The sequence below is a fragment of the Oryctolagus cuniculus genome, chromosome 16 (genome assembly GCF_051225735.1).
Source record: "Oryctolagus cuniculus isolate XC-2025 breed Fujian yellow rabbit chromosome 16, ASM5122573v1, whole genome shotgun sequence".
NCBI classification, from domain to species: domain Eukaryota; kingdom Metazoa; phylum Chordata; class Mammalia; order Lagomorpha; family Leporidae; genus Oryctolagus; species Oryctolagus cuniculus.
Window position 1 is genome coordinate 47478762 of NC_142882.1, and position 23872 is coordinate 47502633.

Consider the following 23872-nt stretch of genomic DNA (forward strand, 5'->3'; position numbering starts at 1 on the left):
GCTGCGGTGAGTCATGGGAAATTACTAGTGTGGTTCAGCTTAAGGACAGCATTTCACTCAACATCAGTGTGTCCAACGGTTTTTGGCCATTGACTGGAGTTGAAATAGTTCCAGGGATCTGATTCCAACTAAGGAAGTGCAACATCTGAATACATTGCTGCAGAAGTCATGGGAAGAACCCCAGAAGGGGATTCTTTCCTTCTTACTGTGTTTAGTATCTGGTCACATGAACTATGCCTACTGTTATAGTAGTGGTATTATTTTATGCTTGTAAGATCAATGTGCTCTTCAGTGGCCTGGGTCTCGCCAAGAGGGCAGACAAGCAAGTAAGGAGGAAGAAGGATGCTGTTCAAGCACAGCATGCTTCAGTCACCAGTGCAGATTCGTTTCCTTCACATACACGCTCAGAAGTAGAACAACTGGATCAAATGGTGGAACTATTTTGATATTTGGAGGAGACTCCATACTGTTCTCCATAATGGCAACGCCAGTTTGTATTCCTGCCGACGATGTATAAGGGTTCACTTTTCTCCATATCCTTGCCAGCAATTAGTATTTGTCTTTTTGATAGTAGCCATTCTAACTGGAGCGAGATAATATGTCATTATTGTTTCGGTTTGCACTTCATTGATGGTTAGAGGTATTGAAAATTGTTTCATACATTTATGGGCCACCTGTTTTTCTTCTTTTCAGAAATGTCTAGTCAGATCTTTTGCCCCTTTCTTAATTGAAAATTTTTGTTATCATGCTTGTATTCCTTATATATTTTGTTTATTAATCCTTTGTTGGAGGAATAGTTTGCAAATTTCTCCCATTGTATTGGGTGTCTCTTCACTCTGTTTTCTTGCTGTGCAGAAACTTTTGAGTTTCTTATAATCCCATTTGTCAGATGAGATTTTGCTTTTATTGCCTGGGCTTTTGAAGTCTTCTCAGAAAAAAAAAAAAACAAAAACCATTGAATGTGTCAGTGTTTTGAAGTGCTTCCTTTATGCTTCATTCTAATCGTTTGCTATCTGGAGGTCTTACATTTAGATCTTTGATCCAATCGAGTTGATTTTGTAAAGGGTGAGAGATGAGAATGATGTGTGGCAAGCTTCAGTCTTCCACATAAAGAATGCAATTTTCCCAGCACCGTTTATTGAAGAGAATGTCCTTTGTTGAGTGCATGTTTTTGGTACCTTTATCGAAGAACTGCTGGCTATAGATGCAATGGATTAACTTCTGGGATCTTTAATCCATTCCGTTGGTCTACATATTTATTTTTATTGCCAATACCATTCTGGTTTCTAACACATATTTTTATTTTATTTATCTGAAAGGCAGAATTACAGAGAGAGGAAGAGACAGAAAGAGAAGGCGCTTCTGTTTGTTCACTCCTCCAATGGCTGCAATGGCCAGGGCTGGGCCAGATACAACCAGGAGCCAGGAGGAACTCCATGCAGGCCTCCTATGTGGGTGGTAGCGGCCCCAGTATTTGAGTGGTCTTCTGCTGCTTTGCCAGAACCATTAGTAGGGTGTTGGATTGGAAGTGGAGCAGCCGGGACTTGAACCATATGGGACACTAGTATTGCAGGCAGCAGCTTAATCCTGGCTGCTCTGGTTCCTTTCCAGCTCCCTGTTAATGCATTTGCTAAGCAGCGAAAGATGCACCAAATACTTGAATTCCTGCCACCCACATGTGAGACCTGGATGGAGTTCCAGGCTCCTGGTTGTGGCCATTTGGGGAGTGAACCAGCAGATGGAAGATATCACTTACCCCCTCCTTTCTTTCGTTCTGCTTTTCAAATGAATAAAATAGATTTTCCTTAAAAGAAAGAGGCATTCTGAATTTTCTACCAGGAGACTACCATAGGAAAAGGTAAATTATGGGGCCAGCACTGTGGCTCACTTGGTTAATCCTCTGCCTATGGCGATGGCTTCCCGTATGGGCACCGGTTCTAGTCCCGGTTGCTCCTCTTCCAGTCCAGCTCTCTGCTGTGGCCCGGGAAAGCAGTGGAGGATGGCCCAAGTGCTTGGGCCACTACACCCTCATGGAAGACTGGGAAGAAGCACCTGGCTCCTGGCTTTGGATCGGCGTAGTTCCAGCCATAGCGGCCATTTGGGGAGTGAACCAACGGAAGGAAGACCTTTCTCTCTGTCTCTCTCACTGTCTATAACTCTACCTGTCAAATAAATAAAGAAAAAAAAAGAATAGGTAAATTAGATGCTGGGACATGGCCTGTTCTTTCCTACTTTCCTGTTGTCAGTCCTGCCTCCTTTTGCTTTCACTGTACCTACTTCCTCAGTGGATAGAGTGTCTCTCTCTTCTCTGGCCCCATGGTAGAAAGTGCAAGACAGTCTCTTTGTTTCATGTTTTTAGTTTGCTCCTAAATTCCCTGTCCTGGAAATTTGTTAAAAATAAACCTATTGAAAAATTTCCCACTCTTTTTTATTACATTTAGTTTTTTATTTGAAAGACAGAGTGACAGAGAAAGAGAGTAAAAGAAAAAAAGAGAGGGAGGGAGGGAAAGAGAAGTATCTTCCATCTGCTAGTTCACCCTCCAAATGATGGCAATAGTCAGGGCTGGGGGGGCACAAGTACTTGGGCCATCCTCTGTTGCTTTCCCAGGCCATAGCAGAGAACTGGATCAGAAGAGGAGCAGCTGGGACTAGAACCAGCGCCCAAATGGGATGCTGGGGCTTCAGGCCAGGGCTTTAACCTGCTGCGCCACAGCGCTGACCTCAGCATTTTATTTTGAAATAACATTGAAATCACAGAAGAGCTGTCAAAATAGTAGAGTTCGCCTATACCTGACACATAGAGTCCCCTAATGTTCTAATGTTAAAAACTTGTGTAATTATAGTACAATTACCTAAATTAAAAAATAATATTGTACAATGCTGTTAGCTATAGAATTGAAGTGGAACTGCAGGTTTTCCACTAATTTTTTTTGCAAGGATCCAAGTTTCTATTCCAAACTCCCACATACTGCTATTAGATGCTGTGCCTCCTTTTTATCCTCCAATCTGTAATAACTCTTTAGTATTTCTTTGACTTTCACGATCATGACTTCTGCTTAAAACTAGTTAGTTATCATGTCAAACAATTTTCAATTCCAGTTTTTCTGATATTTTCTTGTTATTGGATTTGAAGTTTTATATTGTGTGTGTGTATGTATATAGAAAGAATATCACAGAATCAACCTGCCTCCCTCAATGCATTGCATCAGGGAGTATTAATAAGTCAGATCACTGAACGTGCTAATTTAGGTCACTTCATTATGATGCTTCCTGCAGTTTTCAACTTTGTAAATTTTCCATTACTTCCTTTTTAATATATTGGAGCCTGTGCTTTGTGTTACACAGGTCTCAAGCTTGTCTTAAGTTGACCATTAATTTTAGCAATCACTCCTATATCTTGCCTGCATCCATTATGGCCACCTTGATCAAGTGATAACTTTCTACTTGCTTCCAATATGCTACATTTATTGGCTAACATTTTCCTGCATGGAAGAGCTACTTCCTCCCCTCTTTATTCATTTATTTTACAATAGACTCCTGGATACTTATTTGATTCCATGAATTTTAATCCAATATTAGGGTACTCACCAACACTTCATGAAAGAGTGGAATTAAAATATAAAATTATCTTGGTACAATTTTCTTTAAATCTACACAGAGGTGTTTTTTTTTTTCTAATTTTTTTTCTTAATACACACTTTCCGTGAACTTTTTGAGAATTTCTTGCACTATTATTCCTCAACTCATTCCAGTTTTGGCCATGGGGAACTCTTGCACTATTCACATGCACTATTGATTTCTTGCCATCCCTTTTTTGAGCATTTCATTGCTTTCTGTCACCACGATACATGGATTAGTCACTTTGAATTGTCCTTGGCACGGTTGTTAAATCAACCACTTCTCCAAGGATCCCAGTGTCCTTTAGTTTGAGATTGATATCAGAAAACAAAATCTGAGCACTGACACTACTCTGTATTACATTCAGGAAATGCATAATATCCCATGCATGCAAACATAAGTTATTTGTTTTATTTTTTTGATATATATGAAGTATATACAAAAAGATGATGGAAAATGTATATTATGAAAAAATGATGCATGGATTTAAAAACTATTTGGCACCATTTTCCATGAATTTTTTGTAGTTTCCTGCTATCGTTGGCCATGAGTTTTTATGTGTGTTTCTGTACTTTCTCTTCATTGAGTTGCTGACAGTGGTAGACATGTATGCTTGTTTTGCTGTCCCATCAGAAAACTCAATTTTTCAGATAAAACTTTAAATGAATTTCTTTAAGGAATTATTCTAAGGAAAATTTCATTAATTTTTCCAATCAGTATTGCTAAATATAGTTTTCAACTTTTGATACACCATCTTAGTCCATTTTGTGTTGCTTTAACAGAATACTGAAATAAGGTGGTTTATAACAAAGAGAGGTTGGTTTGGCTCACAGCTATGGCATCTAGTAAGGCCAAGATTGTGGTGCTGGACTTAGGCTGTGTCTTGAATAATAATTTAGTGGGAGGGAACACTAATGTGCAAGTCAGGGAGAAAAATTGAGCCAACCTCATACTATTTTCAGCCTCCCATTCCGGTTGATAATGGCATTAACCCATTCATCAGATACCCTCATGGCCTAATCATTTCTTAGACTTTACCTCTTACTGCCGTTACAATAGCAATTAAATTTCAACATGAGGGAAAATTCAAACCATAGCAGATGCTGTAGATCTTTCAAATAAAACCAGTCTATATTGACATAAACAGAAGAGTGTATCACTTCTGAGGCCATTTCTAAAATAGCTGCCAAAACAACTATTTTAGAGATCTGAGGAGTCTGAGCTTCAACAGTTTGTATCAGAGAGGTGAGCAAAAGAGAATTCAGTGTCAACAATATGAAAATAAATGGGCGTCAGTTCAAAATTGAACACACCTTTAGACCAAGGCGGTGTTTGCAGCATCGGAGACATTTGATACTCACTTGCTGAAATGAATGAACCACACCAGTATCATCATGTAAAGCACATGTTTCCATGTCTTTCTTCAATGTAATAGAAAATAGCCAGGATATATTGCAGCATCTCATCCTACAACTGAGTCCCAACCCTACATCACTGATTTGTTCAACAAATAAATAGCATGTATATTTTTCAATGGAAGGAGTCTATCAGATGATGCATGGTTCTTTTCCATCTTTTTCTCATGTTTTGGAGTGAATTCCAATATGTGAGATAGGTTCTGTGTGACAGAACATTTTGAGAACTTTGAAACTGTGAAACTCCTATGTTTGTGAATTCAGGAATGGACTATGTGACAAATGTACTTCCAACAGAACCTTCCAATGGAACTCAGTGGATCTGTATATTTGGAGATAAGTGACATAAATATATTCCTTTAGTAAGAGGGAAATATGTCTTGATGAACAAAATATTTGCATTAAAATGAAAATCTACTCATTCCATGTCAAGTTTCCAGTTAAAAAGCAAATTGCTCTTTATTTTGTTTTTATTTCATTTTATTATTTTTGTTTCATTTTATTTCCATTTTGTTCTAAAGTTAGGATGTAATTTTTAAAAATTTTTTGAAAAAATAGAAATATAAAAGAATCACATATAATAAATAGCTATTTAACTTATGTGAAACACAGAAAATTAACTGAATGTGACACTTTTAATGAAAACTACAATGTAAGAGTTGCTTTTATTGAAAAGGGAAAAAAATCTAATATGTCTCACTACGAAATGTAGCTGTTTTAAAAAACACAATGAAAGAATACATAGTAAATAAAATTAGCTTTTGCTTAGATTCACTGATGGGAAATTCATATTTATGTGGTCTTCCAGTTGTTGAAAAGACTACCCTGCATGTTGCTTCCATGAACTTGAAGGCTGGAACTTAAAAGACACTAGTAGAATTCTTAGAAAGTACTTATACATTTTAGTCTCTGGGTAAATTTCAATTAAGTATATTTTATAAGTTTAGTAACTTTGTTCATGATATACAGTTAATTATAAATGTAAAATTAATATGTAGGCCGGCGCCGCGGCTCACTAGGCTAATCCTCCGCCTAGCGGCGCCGGCACACCGGGTTCTAGTCCCGGTAGGGGCGCCGGATTCTGTCCCGGTTGCCCCTCTTCCAGGCCAGCCCTCTGCTGTGGCCAGGGAGTGCAGTGGAGGATGGCCCGGGTGCTTGGGCCCTGCACCCCATGGGAGACCAGGAAAAGCACCTGTCTCCTGGCTCCTGCCATCGGATCAGCGCGGTGCGCCGGCCGCAGCGCGCCAACCGCGGCGGCCATTGGAGGGTGAACCAACGGCAAAGGAAGACCTTTCTCTCTGTCTCTCTCTCTCACTGTCCACTCTGCCTGTCAAAAAAAAAAAAAATAAAAAATAATAAAAAAAAAAATTAATATGTAATCATTGTAGAAAAACTAAAACTTATACATCAATAAGATAAGCTAATTATACCAATACTCAAGAATCACTACTTTAATATTTATTTTAGTTATTTCTCACAAGTACAGTAGTGATCTACTACTTTTTAAATTCACTATGGTGTACAGTTTCCTTCTTTCATCAACAGTCCTTAAAATTTGAATTTTTATAATGGGGTTCTGCTCTGGAAATCTGTATTACTTCTTTTAAAAAAAAGTGTATGAACCCCAGTAGCATCCATTAGTCATTCTCTCTCAAAACCAGCATGGATGAGAAAGAGGTTAGGGAACCTTGAAAAGGTTGAAGAGAGAAAGTGCTGACGTGTCTGCATGAGGCCAGCCGGGCTGCTTCATGGATGAGGCTGCCACATTCCTGGTGTGTCTGACCTTGGACTCACTTAACAATATAGTCTGGATTCTATTAAGGGAATTTCGTGTTTTTTCCTTTGCAAGAGTCACCCCCTACCACGACAAATATTTAAAAATGTTTTTTTAAAAAAACTTGGGAAAGCAAACTTTTTCCCAAAAGAAATTTATAGTTCAAATTTACACCAAGTTCTTCCTAAATGTAGCAAGCCAGGTTTTCACTAAAGCTTTGACTTTCCTCTGTAAAACATTAGTCACTCCCTAGGAAGAAGCAGTTTTTTTTATAGGCAGTGGGATAAAACAGCCACAGATGTGCATGTAATGGGACGGGCTTTAGAATGTACCTGCAAAGTATGTGAGTTCTTTTTTTTTTTTAATTTGGAGAGAAAAAAAAAAGATGAAAGAAAAAAAAAAGAGTGAGTTGGGATGCTAAAATAACAGTGATTCAGTATTAAGGAAATGATCAGTTTTTGATCCTTTCAAATAGTGTTTTCTTTTCCCCTTTTTCTTTATTCTCGGGAAGTTCTTGAGGTTGTGCCAAGTCGTTTTCCCTGAATGATTTTTTTTTTTTTTTTACAGATATCCGCTGTTGCCATGTGTGACTGGTTGCTTTTTTCCCTCTGCAGGACTGTCGTGATGCCTGTGGCCAAAGAGTTTGATCCAGACCTGGTCCTAGTTTCCGCTGGATTTGATGCGTTAGAAGGCCACACTCCTCCTCTTGGGGGGTACAAAGTAACAGCAAAGTGTAAGTACCTCCTCCAGACTCGGAAATGCCGTGGGGCCATAATACCGCCAGGGTCTTGAAGATAGACAAGACCCAGTACGTAGTCCAGTAAACCTTGGTTGAGTCATTTGAAAATGATTCGGATGTGTTGCCTGCACTGTCAGATTCCCTTCTGCATTGAAATAGGTCTTTCCAAAGAGTGAAGGTGAATGAATTCCTTTGGTGGCTTCCATGGGGCATGTCAGAACCTCTATGTTTTTCAGGGGTCCCATTTTGCGTTTAAAGCAAGAAATGTTCTAAGATCTGGTTCACCACATGCAGCTCACTGACATGACAAGTCAGGAGTCAAGCAAAGTCACTGGGCTCTTTGCAAGGAGAGGAAGTAGCAGTTTTGATTTCATTGTACTTGGGGTAAAAAGATGAGGTCACTGTGACCAGTCGGTAGGGAAATGGAGTTAAAAGATAAGCTTATTTGAATGCAAAAAAATTTTCAAACTCATGCAGAATGTTTTTCAGAAAATGCTTTTTCCATTCACATTTTGAAAAGTCCTCATAGCTGTATCTCAATAATATTATGCTCTTCTGGGTTTGAATACATAGGTTTTCCCCTTTCTTGGAGACCCTGTACATTTCTCTGAGCAAAGCTCAGGGTCTCTATTGCTCTTCTGTTGTGTTGCAAAGTTGAGCTTTTGGGCTGTGATCCTTAGCTGTCACACATCAAATGAAGGAATGAATTGTGTGTTACTGTACATTTGAATAACATGACAGAGTGCATTTGGGCTAGAGAGAGATGTTCTTGAAGAATAATTTCTTTGCTTTATAAGAAAGTAAGCCAAATGTAGAATCCATGCATACAAATGTCTGCTGGTGTTATGAATATCTTCAAAAAATAAAAAATAAAAATAAAAAAAGAAGGAAAAAATAAGATTACACGAAAAATAGTTTCCGCTGTTGTATATTTTAGGTGGAATCAGAAAACAAACACAAGAAAAACAACCCATATAGTTTTCAGTGGGAGAGATGAGTTTGGAGCAAGTGTGCTGTATTAATTTGGAAAGAACCAAAGAAACAGCATCATGCCAACCTTTGTTTTTTAGTTGGCTTCTCATGTGAGAGCTTTCTAAACTCTAATTATTTCAGTAACATTATTAGGTAGTGGCTATTTTTAACATCTATAATTTACCCAAGATTCTTGGTGCCTTGTTGTCTATTGAAAACATATTAAAACAGACAACTCCACAAAGACCAAAAAAAAGCATAATCATTCACAATTTTGGAAAAATTGAATAGAGAAGGGTTTGCTTGTGTCAACGTCTTTATGATTCTTTTCTTTGTGTGCTTGTTTCTTCATGAAACTCCATTTAAATGGAAGTCAGTCCTTCTACTGCAGATAAGACTAGTGAACAGTTTAGTTTGAATAAAAAAAAAATAAGGTTTGCATCCCCAACTGAAATAAGCCTGCAGAACACATGGAGAACAAAGGTAGAAATCCACAAAAGATCTTCCTTGCCCTTACATCTGAAATTTCCTTCGGGAAGGAGGAATGTCTATCTTAGATCTTTCTCCTTGCTAATGTCGCAAACTTTGACATGTCCATTTCTCAAAATAATTTAGAAGGGACTAAACTTTTTCTTAATTAATTTGTTCATTGGGGGCTAAACCAAGTTCAAATGTCATCTTGGAAAGTAGAACAGAAGATAGTAGTGTAGTTTGCTCTTGTGGTCATATATGAAAGAGATATGGGTTCTACCATTTTCAACTTCAATAAAATGCAAGAAAACTGTCAAGTATTTTTATACATTTATATATATTTGCATCCATTTTGAGGGAAACTCCTCTTTGTATCCCATAATAAGCTTGTCTATAATCTGTGCAATTCCTCACCTCCCACTCCTAGCCTCTGCGCGTTTATTTCTTCCCTTAGATATCTTTTCTACTCAAAAGAGAATATGTCCTAAGAAAAGAAAAGAGACCCAAGTTTTAAGTGATACAAGAATCAGTCTTTTGTTTTAATATGGAAAAGATGCACAGTGAAGGGAGAGGATCTGTACTTGAGGCTGCCTAAAACAGTTCAATCACCTCATAGCTGAGGAAAACAACTTTTTTAACCATCTGATATAACTGGGGTCAAAGCTAAAGTGCTCATCCTGAATCTGTAGTTAGATGAAATTGCATGAGGCATTCGTTGCAGTTTTTCTGCTTAAAGAGAAAATTATTCTGCAAAATATATGAAAAAAAAAAAACAGAAAGAATTCGTATGCATTCCCTAGAGAAACAAAATTCACCCCCAAACCTGTGGAGCCACACGGTCTGAGATGGACACTAACTAGTCCCAGAGCACTGACATAAAAACCAACACAGCCTAGCCTCACATCTCAGCAACTGGATTCATCATTTCACATCGGCTATCTGCTAAAGGTGCTGCCACACTAACTGGGTGAAAGCTGGGATTCCTGGACAGCTAGCTCATTATTCCCAATGGCTCCACACTGGACCAGCACTGGAACTCTGCTTTGTAAACACTTGGCAGATGGATTCCTACCACTTGGATGTAATGGTTCCAGACACGAGTTAACATGGGCTCCCAATGTCCCATGCCAGAAGACATCCTTCATTTGGGGAAATACCCCAAATACAGTCAGAAATGAGTTAACGAAGCAAAATTAAGTAGAAGATGCAAAAACAAATTCCACTTCTAATGTTATCCAATTCTGGCAAAATTCATCCTGCTGCAAGTAGAAATTGGATTATTTTAGAGGGTGATTTCCAGGATACTATCTTGTCTGAGATGCTAAGATTATGTATTCCATAGCCCATTGAATCAGTCTTTTAAAATAGATATTCTATTGGATACATCTGAAAGGAAAATAGAAATCAGGCCACAACAACTGGGCTTTTTGTTTCTTTTTAAATATTTTTATTGATTGATTTTTAAAAATGGTTGATGCTGTGAGTTAAGTCTCAAATGTTGAAATGATTTAAAATTGAAAGTGACTCTTGGTTTCTTGACTGCTGTATTTGTCTTTCTTCCCCTCATTTCTTTAAATAATGTGTTCTCTGATGTGAAACTATAACAAAAATATCAGAGTTGGGTTTTGTGCAAGTTTTATCTATTTTTAAAGTATGGCAGAGAAAGAGAGAGAGAGAGAGCGAGAGAGAGAGAGAATTGTCCGTCTGCTTGTTCACTTCCAAATGACCTCAATGTCCAGGGCTGCACGAGGACAAAGACAGGAGGCCTGAGCTTTATCAGTGTTTCCCACCTGGATGCAGAGACTCAAGCACTTGGGCCATCCTCCGCTGCCTTCCCAGGCCATTAGTAGGGAGCTGGCTTGGAAGTGGAGTAGCTGGGACACGATTCGGTGCCCATTTGGGGTGCTGGCATCACAGGCAGTGGATTAACCCACTATGCCACAGTGACAGTCCATATGTGCTGATTTTAAATAAATTATCTGCTTTAGACTGTTATGATAAAGTACTGTGTTAAAACAATAACACGAATTAACCATACCACAGCATCTCCCAGCTTTATATAGTGTTGTCAATGTTTAGAAAGAGCTTCTGTAGTGCAGATTCTTTCTATGCTGACTGGGATTTTCTTCCTTTTCAACACCTGTACTCTTCTGTGCTTTCGTTGGTGTCACATAGTGAATTCATCTGTCCCAACTGCTTTAATCATGTGAACAGGTTTTATTTCTTTGGAGTCATGCAAAAGTCATTGTGAGATGATAGCCCCCCTTGGTGACATCCTATATTCATATATTCCTTTTATAAACATACAAAATATGGTCCTTGAGCACGCATTTTACAGTCCTCAAGGAGGAACCATGTCCCTCACCAAATATATGTGTGATTTTTGACAAGTCATCGTTGGGGAAAATCCAACAACACTCACAGACTTCAATTACTCTCTTCTTCTTGGTGGAAAGTTTTACTCCCCCTTGGTAGTATTCTCATCCTTTTGTTTCCCCCGTGATTGCCTGTAGGACAGGGAAGGAGCAGTCTTTGGAGTCAAATACCTGTAAAAATGCATTTATCCGTAGCTGTGAGTTATCCTTGAGGAAGTACAAAGATTCCTTCATGAGTCCATCTCCCAAAACTAAGTCTCGAAGCAGTTGACTGCTAACCTAAGCTGTAATAAGATCCGAGAAGCAAACGAACTTCATTATACATACTGGGCTATGATAGTTTATATCATTATGCTTCATCCTCTATGCCAATACAATAGCATTTTTAAAAGTTCATGGAAGTCTTACTGTTAAAAAAAAGTGTGGATTTCAAAAATTCTTGCAACAAAATAATCTCTTAATCCCATTTTCCGTTTTGGAACACCCACAAATCTACAAGGTTAGTTAACAATGCCATACACCTGTTCATTTGATTTGTCTGAGGAGCTGGCTATAGACTGAGCCAAAACTTCATTGCTATCCTCTCATCATTTCCACTTCTTTGTAGGTTTTGAATCACAAATATATATTTCATATATTTTAATTTTCATAAATTTCAGATTCTAAAAATTGTTCTTGATAGTGGCCATTTGTTTAACATTTCCTTTTAATATAAATATGAAACGAATGTAAATGTTAAATGAGAAAGCCATAATTTCTTTTTTAATTAAAACCATATATTAATTTGTATTATAATACTCTGAGACATTAAAGTTATAATCATATATACTACTGTGTTATTACATCAAAGAGTTGGGGTCACATCAGTATTATTTATTTATTTATTTTTTAATTTTTTAAACTTTTATTTAATAAATATAAATTTCCAAAGTACAGCTTTTGGATTACAGTGGCTTTTTTCCCCAATAACTTCCCTCCCACCTACAACCCTCCCATCTCCCGCTCCCTCTCCCATTCCATTCACATCAAGATTCATTTTCAGTTATGTTTATATACAGAAGATCTATTTAGTATATACTAAGTAAAAATTTCATCAGTTTGCACCCACACAGAACGTAAAGTGTAAAGTACTGTTTAAGTACTAGTTATAGCATTAATTCACATTGTACAACACATTAAGGACAGAGATCTTACATGAGGAGTAAGTGTACAGTGACTCCTGTTGTTGACTTAACAATTGACACTCTGGTTTATGTCTTCAGTAATCTCCCTAGGCTCTTGTCATGAGTTGCCAAGGCTATGGAAGCCTTTTGAGTTCGCCAACTCTGATCTTAATTAGACAAGGCCATAATCAAAGTGGAAGTTCTCTGCTCCCATCAGAGAAAGGTACCTCCTTCTTTGATGGCCATTCTTTCCACTGGGATCTCAATTGCAATGATTTTTCATTTAGGTCTTTTTTTTTTTTTTTTTTGCCAGAGTGTCTAAAGAAAGCCATAAATTCTTAAAAAAATTTTACCTTATTGGCACAGTTACACAGAGAGAGAGGGAAAGAGAGAGAGGTCTTCCATCCGCTGGTTCACTCCCCAAATGGCTGCAACAGCTGGGGCTGGGCCTTGCGGAAGCCAGGAGCCAGGAGCCAGGAGCTTCATCTGGGTCTCTCACGTGGGTGCAGGGGCCCAAGCACTTGGATCATCCTCTGATGCTTCCCAGGCGCATTAGTAAGGAGTTGGATCTGAAACAGAGCAGCTGGAACATGAACTGTCGCCCATATGGGATGCAGGCATTGCAAGTGGCGGCTTAATCCGCTATGCCACCATGCCAGCCCTCAGGATTTCTTTGTGATAGTGGTCCTTGGGCAAAATACTGAGTTTCATCTATTAAAACAAGATGGAATATAGTTGGTGAGATAAATTCACTCCGTTCCTGCTGAGAGAAGCAGGGTGGTGGCTGCTGATTAGATCATTCAATATTAAACTTGAAATAAATGTGAATAATTAAGGCAAGTGCAGAAGAGACATCTACGTTCAAATTTCAAAATTTGTCCCTCATTAATTTTGTAATTGAGTTTGTTTCTTAGAAACAAAACAATGGAGGGAGAAGTAGGGTGATAAGTCAGTGACAGGAATATTAATAAATGAATTAATTAATTCAATGCCAGGAATAAAGTAATAAACTCCTTCAGTGAAAGGAATAAATGATTAATTACTATGAATTAATAGTTTTATATTTTACTGTTGGTTTCATTTGGTTTTTTTCTTTTTTTTTTCAATTAGACAACTTTCACTAAATGAGAAAACCGCATTTGTGTTGAAACAAAATAGAATTAGAAAAAAAAAAGACATGCATTTTAAGGAACCTTTGCACCTTTGCACTGTGCTGAAAATCAAACATGTTGGTTTCATTTTAACAATTCTAAACAGTCAATGAAAATCTTATGAATAGATGGCATATTTGAATGTCTTGGAATTAGATGGCATATTTGAACATAAAATAGACAACACAGAAGCTGCAACTTGGTTGAAGATACTTTAGAGTCTTATTTGAAAAATGGAAAGCGGATGGCCAGAAATTCAGGAGTAATTAGAATAAATGCAATGCTTTAAAAATAAAACAAAGAATTGTTATTTTGTGATATAGATCCTGCCTACCTTCGGGTTGATCCTGCACCTTGTTGTGATATATGGGGATGTGATCTGTTCTTGATGTTATTAATATGCTATTGCAGAATAAATTGTCCACTGATGCTTTTTAAACAAATGAACTGTCTGAAACACAGTGTAGAATCAGAAATAAACAAAGCTAAGAATGGGGAAAAACAACAACAACAAAATGCTACCAAACCAAATTCAACAGCTGGTTAGGACAATTTTCCATGAATGAATGGGATTTACCCTGGGATACAAAATGAGTTCAGCGTGGGCACATCAATATATCTGATTATCCATATTAACAGAAGAAAGGCCAAGAACCATTTGATCACCTGAACACATAAACATTTTTCTTTGACAAAACTTAGCATCTTTTCATGATAACAATTCTCAACAAACTATGTGTAAAAGAAATGTATCTCATCTCAAAAAAGGCCACACATCACAACCTGTGGCTAGCAATATCAAGGGCCTTCAAAGAGTTCATGGAACATGTGTGTAATGCAAAAGTCATGCATGGATTTCAAAAAATTTTTAACCAAAACAATTTTATCTTTAAAATCCAGTTTTCCATGAACTTTGTGAAGTACTCCTGCACTCAAGGGTAAAACATTGAAATGATTTTCCTTTAAGATTAGGATCAGGGCAAGGATATGCCCTCTTTCTCTTTCTATTTAATATAGTACTAGAGGTCCTAGCCAGAGCAGTCGGACAAAAATAAACAAACAAGTAGCATCCTAATTGGAAAGGAAGAATTGAAATTGTCTCTGTTTCAAATAATTTGTTCTTATATACAGAAGACCCTAAAGACTACAGCAACAACCAAAAAACTGTTAGAACAAATAAATTAATATAATGAAGTTGCAGGATACAATAGCAACATAGAAAAATCAACAGCACTTCTATCTACTCAAAATGAACTCTCTGAGAAATAAATCAAGAAAACAATCCCATTTATGTTATGAAAGAAAGCAAACCTTTCTGAATAAATTTAATGAAGAAGGTGAAAATCTGAATCCTGAGAATTGTAAAAACAATGATGAAAATTTGATGAAGACACAAAGCAATGAATATCTATACCGTGATCCTGGGTTAGAGTAGAGATGACATTGTTGAAAATCCTTACTAATATGACCGGTGCCGTGGCTCACTTGGCTAATCCTCCTCCTGCGGCACTGGTACCCCAGGTTCTAGTCCCGGTTGGGGTGCTGGATTCTGTCCCGGTTGCTCCTCTTCCAGTCCAGCTCTCTGCTGTGGCCCGGGAAGGCAGTGGAGGATGGCCCACGTGCTTGGGCCCTGCACCCGCATAGGAGACCAGGAGGAAGCAGCTGGCTCCTGGCTTCAGATCGGCGCAGCGTGCCAGCCGTGGCAACCATTTGCAGGGTGAGCCAACGGAAGGAAGACCTTTCTCTCTGTCTCTCTCTCTCAGTGTCTAACTCTGCCTGTCAAAAAAAAAAAAAAAAAAAAAAGACAAAAGAAAAAAATCCTTACTAATAAAAACGATATTCACAATGCAATCTCTAACAAATTGTCAATGACTTTTGTCACAGAAGTAGCAAAAATAATCTAAAATTTGTGTAGAACTGTAAAAGACTCTAAATAACCAAAGCAATCTTGAACAAGAAGAATAAAGCTTGAGGCATCACACTATCTGTTTTAAGAATCTACTACAAAAGCATAGTAACCAAAACAACGTGGAATTCCCCCCCACCAAAAAAAAAACAAATACAGACCAACAGAAGAAAATAGAGAACCTAAAATAAGTCCAAACACTTACAGTCAACAGATTTTCAAGAAAGATTCAAGAACACACAATTGGAAAAAGACAGTCTCATCAGTAATTAGTGCTCAGAAAACTGGGTAAATACATGAGGATGAACAAACTTAGACGATCCAACAACATATACAAAAAAAAAAAAAATACAAAGTGGGAAAAATCAACACAAAATAAGTTAATGACATAAGTCTAAGGCCTGAAATTGTAAAACTAGGAGAAAACTTGGTGGAAAATACCCATGACATAGATTCATAGACTGGGGCAATGTTGTTGTGGTGGTTCTTCCTTTCTTCCTTTCTTTCTCCCTTCCTTCCTTCCTTCCTTCCTTCCTTCCTTCCTTCCTTCCTTCCTTCCTTCCTTCCTTCCTTCCCTCCTTTCTCTTTTCCCTTCCCCTCCCCTCCCCTCTTCCCTCCCCTCCCGTCTCCTCTCCTCTCCTCTCCTCTCTTCTATGATCCTAAAGGCCAGGCAACATAAGTAAAAATAGAGAAATGGGATTACATACACCAAGATTCTGCACAACAAAGGAAACCATTGACAAAGTGAGGAGATGTAAAAAATTACTAAGCTTCACATCAAGCATTTTTATATCGATATGTAATCATTGTAGGGAGCAAAAATGGTGCAATCTGGGGATTCACACTATGTATCATACAATATTGTTTTAGTGAGTATGGTTTCAATTGATTATATATGGCAAAAAGTAAGAATTGAAATGCTGTAACTATAGCTTATGAAAACTGCTTTTTTTTTTTTTGCTTTAGTATCTTTGGACAGGTACTAGTGAATATTTGTATGTTCTTTAGATTCATGTACAATAGGCCATTTTATACATATGCATAGTGTATATGTATCCCATATGTATATGTATCCCATATATCCCATATATCCTCCCATTAATAGACCTTTAGGTTGAATGCAGGTTTTCATTGGGATGGTGAGCAACACTGAAGTGAGTATTCTTTAACAAGTGACCTTTTGCATGTGTATTACCATTGCCTTACACTGACTATTTCAGTGAATTGAGGCATCTGATTCCTTTTCAGTACATGGTACTTAAAACATGGAGTCAGAGAGCAGCCAGAAAGAGCACCTTTTGCTTCCCTTAACTAGTCCTCAAGCCACAGGGCATAGGCTTGTCTCTCACATTCTCATGCACACAACTACCCAAGTCCTCTTTCTTCCTCTCTTTATGCTGTGTGCCTCCTTGATCATACCCTGTGCTTCCAGTTAAAACTGGCAGAGAAGACGCTGGAGTATATGAGTATTTTTCAAGTCCGATGTGAACTCTAGGAGGAAAATGTGATAGAGTCCTGTGGTAGATATTTTGAGGTGTTTTTAGGCAGCACTTTGGGAATTAATAATTGAAATCCAAAAGATGATTTTCTACTCAAAACCAATGTGATTGTCTGGGTTCTCAGTGGCTGTGGAGGGTCCCCTGGTTTTCAGATTGCAAATGCAGTCTGGTCGTCCAAGAAGGCACAGTGGTAATTCTGCCTTGGGCCTTTAGGCTGACCACAGAAAGGTCACTCAGCCTTTTGAAGATCAGTTTCTTGACTGGAAAGGAAACATTGACTTCATCTTGGCAGTGTTGTTACTGAGGATAGGAAAAGAATAACCCTGCTGGTGACAATCGAGTATTTACACTGTGCTAAGCACCCTCCTCCTTAATTTTCCGCATCATCTAATTCCATTCTTAGGTTAAGTGAGATTTTATATATATACTCACACACACATATATGTATATACACACACATACATACACACACAGGATACTTTTTATATTACATTATTATTATATCTTGGATTTCTTTTTATTGCCATGAAATCACTAAAGCAGATTTAACAGCTATTCAAATTTTTACTTTTAGAAAAAAAAGATGGAAAAAAATTGAGTGACTTGTTCAAGTTACAGAAGTAAGAAAATGAGAAGCTGATCTCATGTCTCTTAATTTCCATCTTTATGTACTTTCCACTTGCTTTCCAAGGCTCATGAGCAGGGAGCTGGATCAGAAGCAGTTCATCTGGGACTTCAACTGGCGTCCCTAAATTTCCATTTTATAGTTCCTTTGCAGGCTTTCAATGATCGAATAGAAACTTGGAAAGCAAAAATCGAAATAAACAAACGAAAATTATCTTCAGAGAAAAATTTTAAATAATGTAATTTTTACTTTGAGTTTGCTCTGAGCATAGACAAGAATTGTTCTTTCCATGACCATAAATTTTGATCCTTTATTGTATGATTACTGCAAGTAAAACAACCGGATTTTGATCCAGTTTACAAATCAAATCAGTAAAAAAGTGAGCCAAGCAGTAGATAATCCATCAAGCTGTGTGATTGAACGCCATGAATTGGTCCATGTGTATCTGAGAAAATAATCAAGTCAATCATGCAGAGTAAATGGGAGCCTTCCACCTGTCGTAAGGGCTACTCACACAGCACTCCTGGGCTGGAGAGACCGTGGACTAGTCCAGTGATTGCTACACCAGCCGGCCTCCTCACTGGAGAGCGTTGTGGGGATGCTGGCTTCCAAGCCCAGAATTTCTGATTTAGTAAGTCTGGGATAGGGTCTGAAGTTTGCAACAAATTCCTGAATGATGCTGATAGTTCTAGTCTAAGTACAACACTTTAAGAATCCCTGGGTAGTTACAGAAAGAAGGACCGATTTAGAATCTGCAGTTTGGGTCTAATTCACTACCAATTGACTAATTTTTTTTCTGTGTCTTCGTGTACTTGTCTCTCGGAAATAGAAGATAATCATGTCTGTTTTGATTAGATTTAGGGCTATTATGACAATGAAATGTGGCAATGACGTTGAAAAAAGACTTTTCAAAATGAAAAACTACATATGATAACAATATAATAAACATTAAATTTAAGAACACTATTGTTTTCAAACACGTAAGCTGTGGTCAGACTTCATACATCAAAGTACTTTTACAACTTGCTATTTGAATTAATACTGAATTATTGACGTTATTAATATATTTAACTCTTAAAATATGTTAAGGAGTTTGAACGCTTTAGCCATGTTTGTTCCTTTGTAGAGAGAAAGCTGGGGCTCCACCTTATCTCCTCTGTCCACTGTTTCCCCCAGGGAGTTTCAGAACAAGAACTGCATCCCCCTTCCTTTTGGCCCATGAACTGTGCCCACCCCTTGGTAACAGAGCTCTGTAGAAATGACCTTTCTGTTCATTTCAGAATTTGATGATTTTCAATAAACAATATGAAAAGGGTTGTGGAGGAGAGTGTATACTTTTCTTCCAAGTTTTTGTTAATATGCAGGACTCCCTTTAAAGAAATGTCCTCAGCCCAACCTCCACCACTCCCCCATCCCCAGATCTTAGTACCAGCTCCCTCTGTAAGCAATTGTGCTCATCCACCAAAGTAGAAGGAATAGAATAGTGATTCCTAGGGGCTGGAAAAGGTAGAGAGGATGGCATATAGAGGGAGGATAATGAGTACCAATATAAATTTAGAGGAAATAAGGCCTTTAGCACAGTAGTGGTATAGTAGTTTACAGGAACCTGTTATGTATTTTCTAAGAACCAGAAGACAGGAACTCAAAGCCTCCAAACATGAGGAAATGGTAAGCAAATGGAAATGCTGGGGTTGGCGCTGTGGCACAGAGGCTGAAGCCACCACCTGCAGTGCCGGCATTGCATATGGGCACCGGTTCAGGTCCTGGCTGCTCCTCTTCCAATCCAGCTCTCTGCTGTGGCCTGGAAAAGCAGGAGAGGATGGCCTAGGTCCTTGGGCCCCTGCACCTGCGTGGGAGACCCGGAGAAAGCTCCTGGCTCCTGGCTTTGGATTGGCCCAGCTCTTGCCATTGCGGCCAACTGGGGAGTGAACCAGTGGTTGGAAGACCTCTCTCTCTCTCTCTCTCTTTCTCTGCCTCTCCTTCTCTCTCTGTATAACTCTGCCTTTCAAATAAAATAAATCTTTTAAAAAAAAGAAAATGGAAATGCTAACTGCCCTCATTTGATCATTACACACTATATATATGTATTGAAATACCACATTGTGCCCCCATAAATATGTACAATTATTAAATGTTAATTAAAATTTCTAGTCAATAAAAAAAGAGATTGTGTTGATTTGGCCAAATTACAAGTTCTCATTTCTCTTCTATTATCTTTTGAAATTTTCAATGTGTAAAATTTTTCAGTCTGAATGAATTCATATAAAATATGTATTTATTTTAAATTTTTATTTATTTGAAAAACTGAGAGAGAAAGATCTTACATCAACTTGTTCACTCTTCAAATATCCACAACAGCTGGGGCTGGGCCAGGTTGAAGTCCAGAAGAGGGACCTCAATCCAGGTCTCCTACATGGGTGGCAGGGACCCAACTACTTGAACCACTTCCTGCTGCCTCCCAGAGTGTGCATTGGCAGGAAGCTGGGACCAAGATGAAGCTGAGACTCAAAGCCAGGCCCTTCAATATGGGAAACAGGCATCCCAAGCAGCATCTTAACTGTTGTTCCAAACATTTGCTCCAGATTATTTATTTTAATGATGAAAATGAAACAGAAATGCTTAGGGTTTTGAATGTGAAGCTGGTAAATCTTGGCTTTGATTATTGCACATTTTTATAATGTTGAGCCTTTCTCTAGGAATGGACTGTGACTAAGGTCGTGTGTATAATACCATCATTCCTTGCTTTTTTGCTCATTTTCCTACCTTGGTAAAATTGCTTACCACCCAAAAAACACACCTATTTCAGAAATTAGCTTACCATACTATTGAGCATCTATGATGGACACCCCTCTGCCATCAGCTCTTTTCTGCAACTGCAAGACAGTGTTCTCTTCTTACCTGCAGGTCCTCTCCCTACATTCCACCCCCTGGTCCTCTCTGCCTTCCCCTTGCTCATCAAAGCAAACCTTCCCATTGCTTCCACAGACGAGACTTGCAGCAGGGTCTTTGCACAGGGAGATCCTTTCATCTGCAGCTCACTCTCCCTGATGTAGTTGGCTATTTCTCAGCTCAGATATCACCTTTCCAGCTCACCTTTCGTGACCAGTGCACCAGTCTCCATTCATCCTCCATCCCTTTCCCTAATCTCTCGACTAACTAAAACTGCAACTTTGAGTGTTGTTAACCATCATGTATATGCCTAGGATCAATGCATCACCTAACCCATCAACCAGGATCCAAGTTTACTGATGTTTATTGAATGATTATTCTGTTTAAAAAAAAAATCAAATATTGGGGCCAGGCATTAGGCTTAGTGGTTAAGATGGCTGACTTCTACATCATGCTAGATGACTTTGAGTTTGGCTTTGACTCTGATTCCAGCTTCCTGCTGGTGCAGCAGTGACTCAAGTGGTTGGGTCCCTGGCACCCACATGGGAGACTTGTGTTGAGTTCTTGGCTCCTACCTTCCAGCTTTGGCCTGGCCCAGCTGCAGCGATTGTGGGCATCTGGGGACTGAACCTGGAGATGGAAGATCTTTCAGTGCATATGCCTGTCTCTCTGTCTCTCAAATAAATTAATAATTTTTAAAAATCAGATGTCCTCATTTAACATGCATTTATACTGTATAGCTTAGTCTATCTTTTGCATTTACTTCAAAGGCTTAGTGCACACATATGTATATTCAAGGTATTTTCATAAATAGCATCCATAATTGACTGTGTTTTTGTTGTTAGAAAAAAGGAAAATTAACTAGTCTGCCAGGGCATGCTGGGCAGTGGTTCAGAAAAGCAGGCTCTGCACTACAGCTGCTGAGACCAGCGCTTGATTCTGCCACTTTTCTCATTGTGTGACCTTGGACAACTGGCTTATCCTTCTAGTGGGCCTTAATGTGTTCATATGCACAAGAAACTGTTTCCTAGGTTTATGAAGATTCAATAAGACAGCCCATTTAAAATGTCTCAGTCTATAGACTGGCATCTAGCAAGCTCTCAACAAAGGTTAGCCAGTAGGTGATGGTCTCATCATGTTGTTATTTCTCAAAAGTGCTGTAGTTTATGGTAAGTTTAACACTTGAAAGCATGTTGCTCTCATGCCCTAGAGTTGAGTACTTCTCTACCTGTGTCAATACAGCACAGGTAGCAATGAAATTTTTTTTACCTATTTTTAAGATACTCAGCAGACTCATAGAATGGCAGATGTCCTAAATAGCACTCTGGCCTCAGAATAAGCCCTAAAGGCATTCGGATCTGACTGAAAAGCCCATGAGAGTATTTCAGGCATGGAAAGCCAAGGCACTCTGGCAAAAAGATCTCTGTGAGTGAGATCCCAGTGGAAAGAACAGGTCTTCAAAGAGGGAGGTGCCTTTCTCTGAAGGGAGGAGAGAACCTCCACTTTGACTATGACCTTGTCTAAACAAGATAAGAATCGGAGAACTCAGAGGGCTTCCATAGCCTTGGAAACTCATGACTGGAGCATAGGGAGATTACTGATGCCATAGACAGGAGTGTCAATTGGTAAAGTCAACAACAGGAGTCACTGTGCACTTACTCCTCATGTAGGATCTCTGTCCTTAATGTGCTGTGCATTGAAATTTAATGCTATAACGAGTACTCAAACAATATATTTCACTTTGTGTTTCTATGGGGGTGCAAACTGTTGAAATCTTTACTTAATGCATACTAAACTGATCCTCTGTAAAAAAGAAAAAAAAAAAAAAAGAAAGAAAAAGAAAAAAAGAAAAAAAAATATCAACTCCCAACTTGACTCTCACTGGGATTAAACATGACAATAGGTCTGATCTGATTTCATCATCATTAAAAAAAAAATCATCTATTATTTTTCACTTTATGTTTCTGTGTGGGAGCAAACTGTTGAAATCCTTACTTAATGTATACTAAGCTGATCTTCTGTATATTAAGATAATCGAAAATGAATCTTGATGTGAATGGAAGGGGAGAGGGAGTGGGAAAGGGGAGGGTTGTGGGTGGGAGGGACGGTATGGGGGGGAAGCCATTGTAATCCATTATTCGTACTTTGGAAACTTATATTCATTAAATAAATTAAAAAAAAAAACTAAAAAAAAAAAAGAAAAAAGAAAAAAAAAAGAAATTTTTTTTACCTATTTTTAAACATTTTTACTGCATTTTAAAAAAATTAAATTGTGTCCTCTAGGACTTTATAGAGGGAAACATATTTTTTCAAAAAATATTTTATTTATGAGACAGACACATTGGAAAGGGAGAGAAGGGGAGAGAGGGAGAGGAGGAGGTCAGGAGGGAAGAGAGAGAAAGAAGGAGAGAGACAGAGGAGAGGAGACAGAGAAGAGGAGAGAGCGAGCACTTCCATCTGTTGGTTCACACCCCAATGTCCCAATGACCCCAGACAGGCCTGGGCTGAAAGTGAGAACATGGGTGCTCATTCCAGTTCACCCATGTAGGGGCAGGATCCCAATTACTTGAGCCATTATCTCTTGCCTCCCAGGGTTTGCATTACTGGGAATCTGGAATCTGGATCCAGAGCTGATATTGAACCCAGGTACTCTGATGTTTAGAAACTGAGTATCTTAACCAGAATCATAAATGTTAAGCCAAATGCCCTTCTCAGCTATCTGACTTTTAAGTGCATCAAGTTGCCTTTTAGATCAAAACTCAAATCATGAACAGCTGTTAGAAGTTTGCAATATATGAGTTGCAGAGTTTGGGAGATTGCATCTATCATGGGATGAATCTCTCAGACCTTTATGGGACAAGTCAGCATAGATGGCCAAGCTCATGTAGAAAGTACAGGCTGATGATATGTGGGACACATTGGAACTTCTTCATTCACTAAGTACTTCCATAAATATCTCAAAGACTCATATATACATGTGTGTGTATGTGTATAATTTAAATATATATATATATATATATAGAGAGAGAGAGAGAGAGAGAGAGAGAGAGACTTTTCATGTTGCTCAAGATACAATCAAGGGACAAAACCAAGGGAACATTTTAACTGGTGATCAGGACCATAGCTCACCCATTCCCCTTTCAAAAGCAGACCCTTTGTTAAACTATAAAATCAGGAAATTTTCTGCAGTCTATATTCACTTGTGTGCCTTAATATGGAAATTTATCATTGATAGAACGATGATATAAATTTCCAAGAAAGAAAAATAGAACGAT

At 38.4% G+C, this 23872-nt stretch overlaps 1 protein-coding gene across 1 annotated transcript in view; it reads left to right on the top strand.

Moving 5' to 3' along the window:
- Positions 1 to 23872, top strand: part of LOC149121727 (histone deacetylase 9-like) — a 205481-nt gene that overhangs the window by 74738 nt on the left and 106871 nt on the right. Inside the window, exon 6 of the mRNA XM_089315339.1 lies at positions 7422 to 7540. Coding sequence (XP_089171465.1) covers positions 7422 to 7540 — 119 coding nt within the window. The remainder of the gene's footprint in view (positions 1 to 7421; positions 7541 to 23872) is intronic.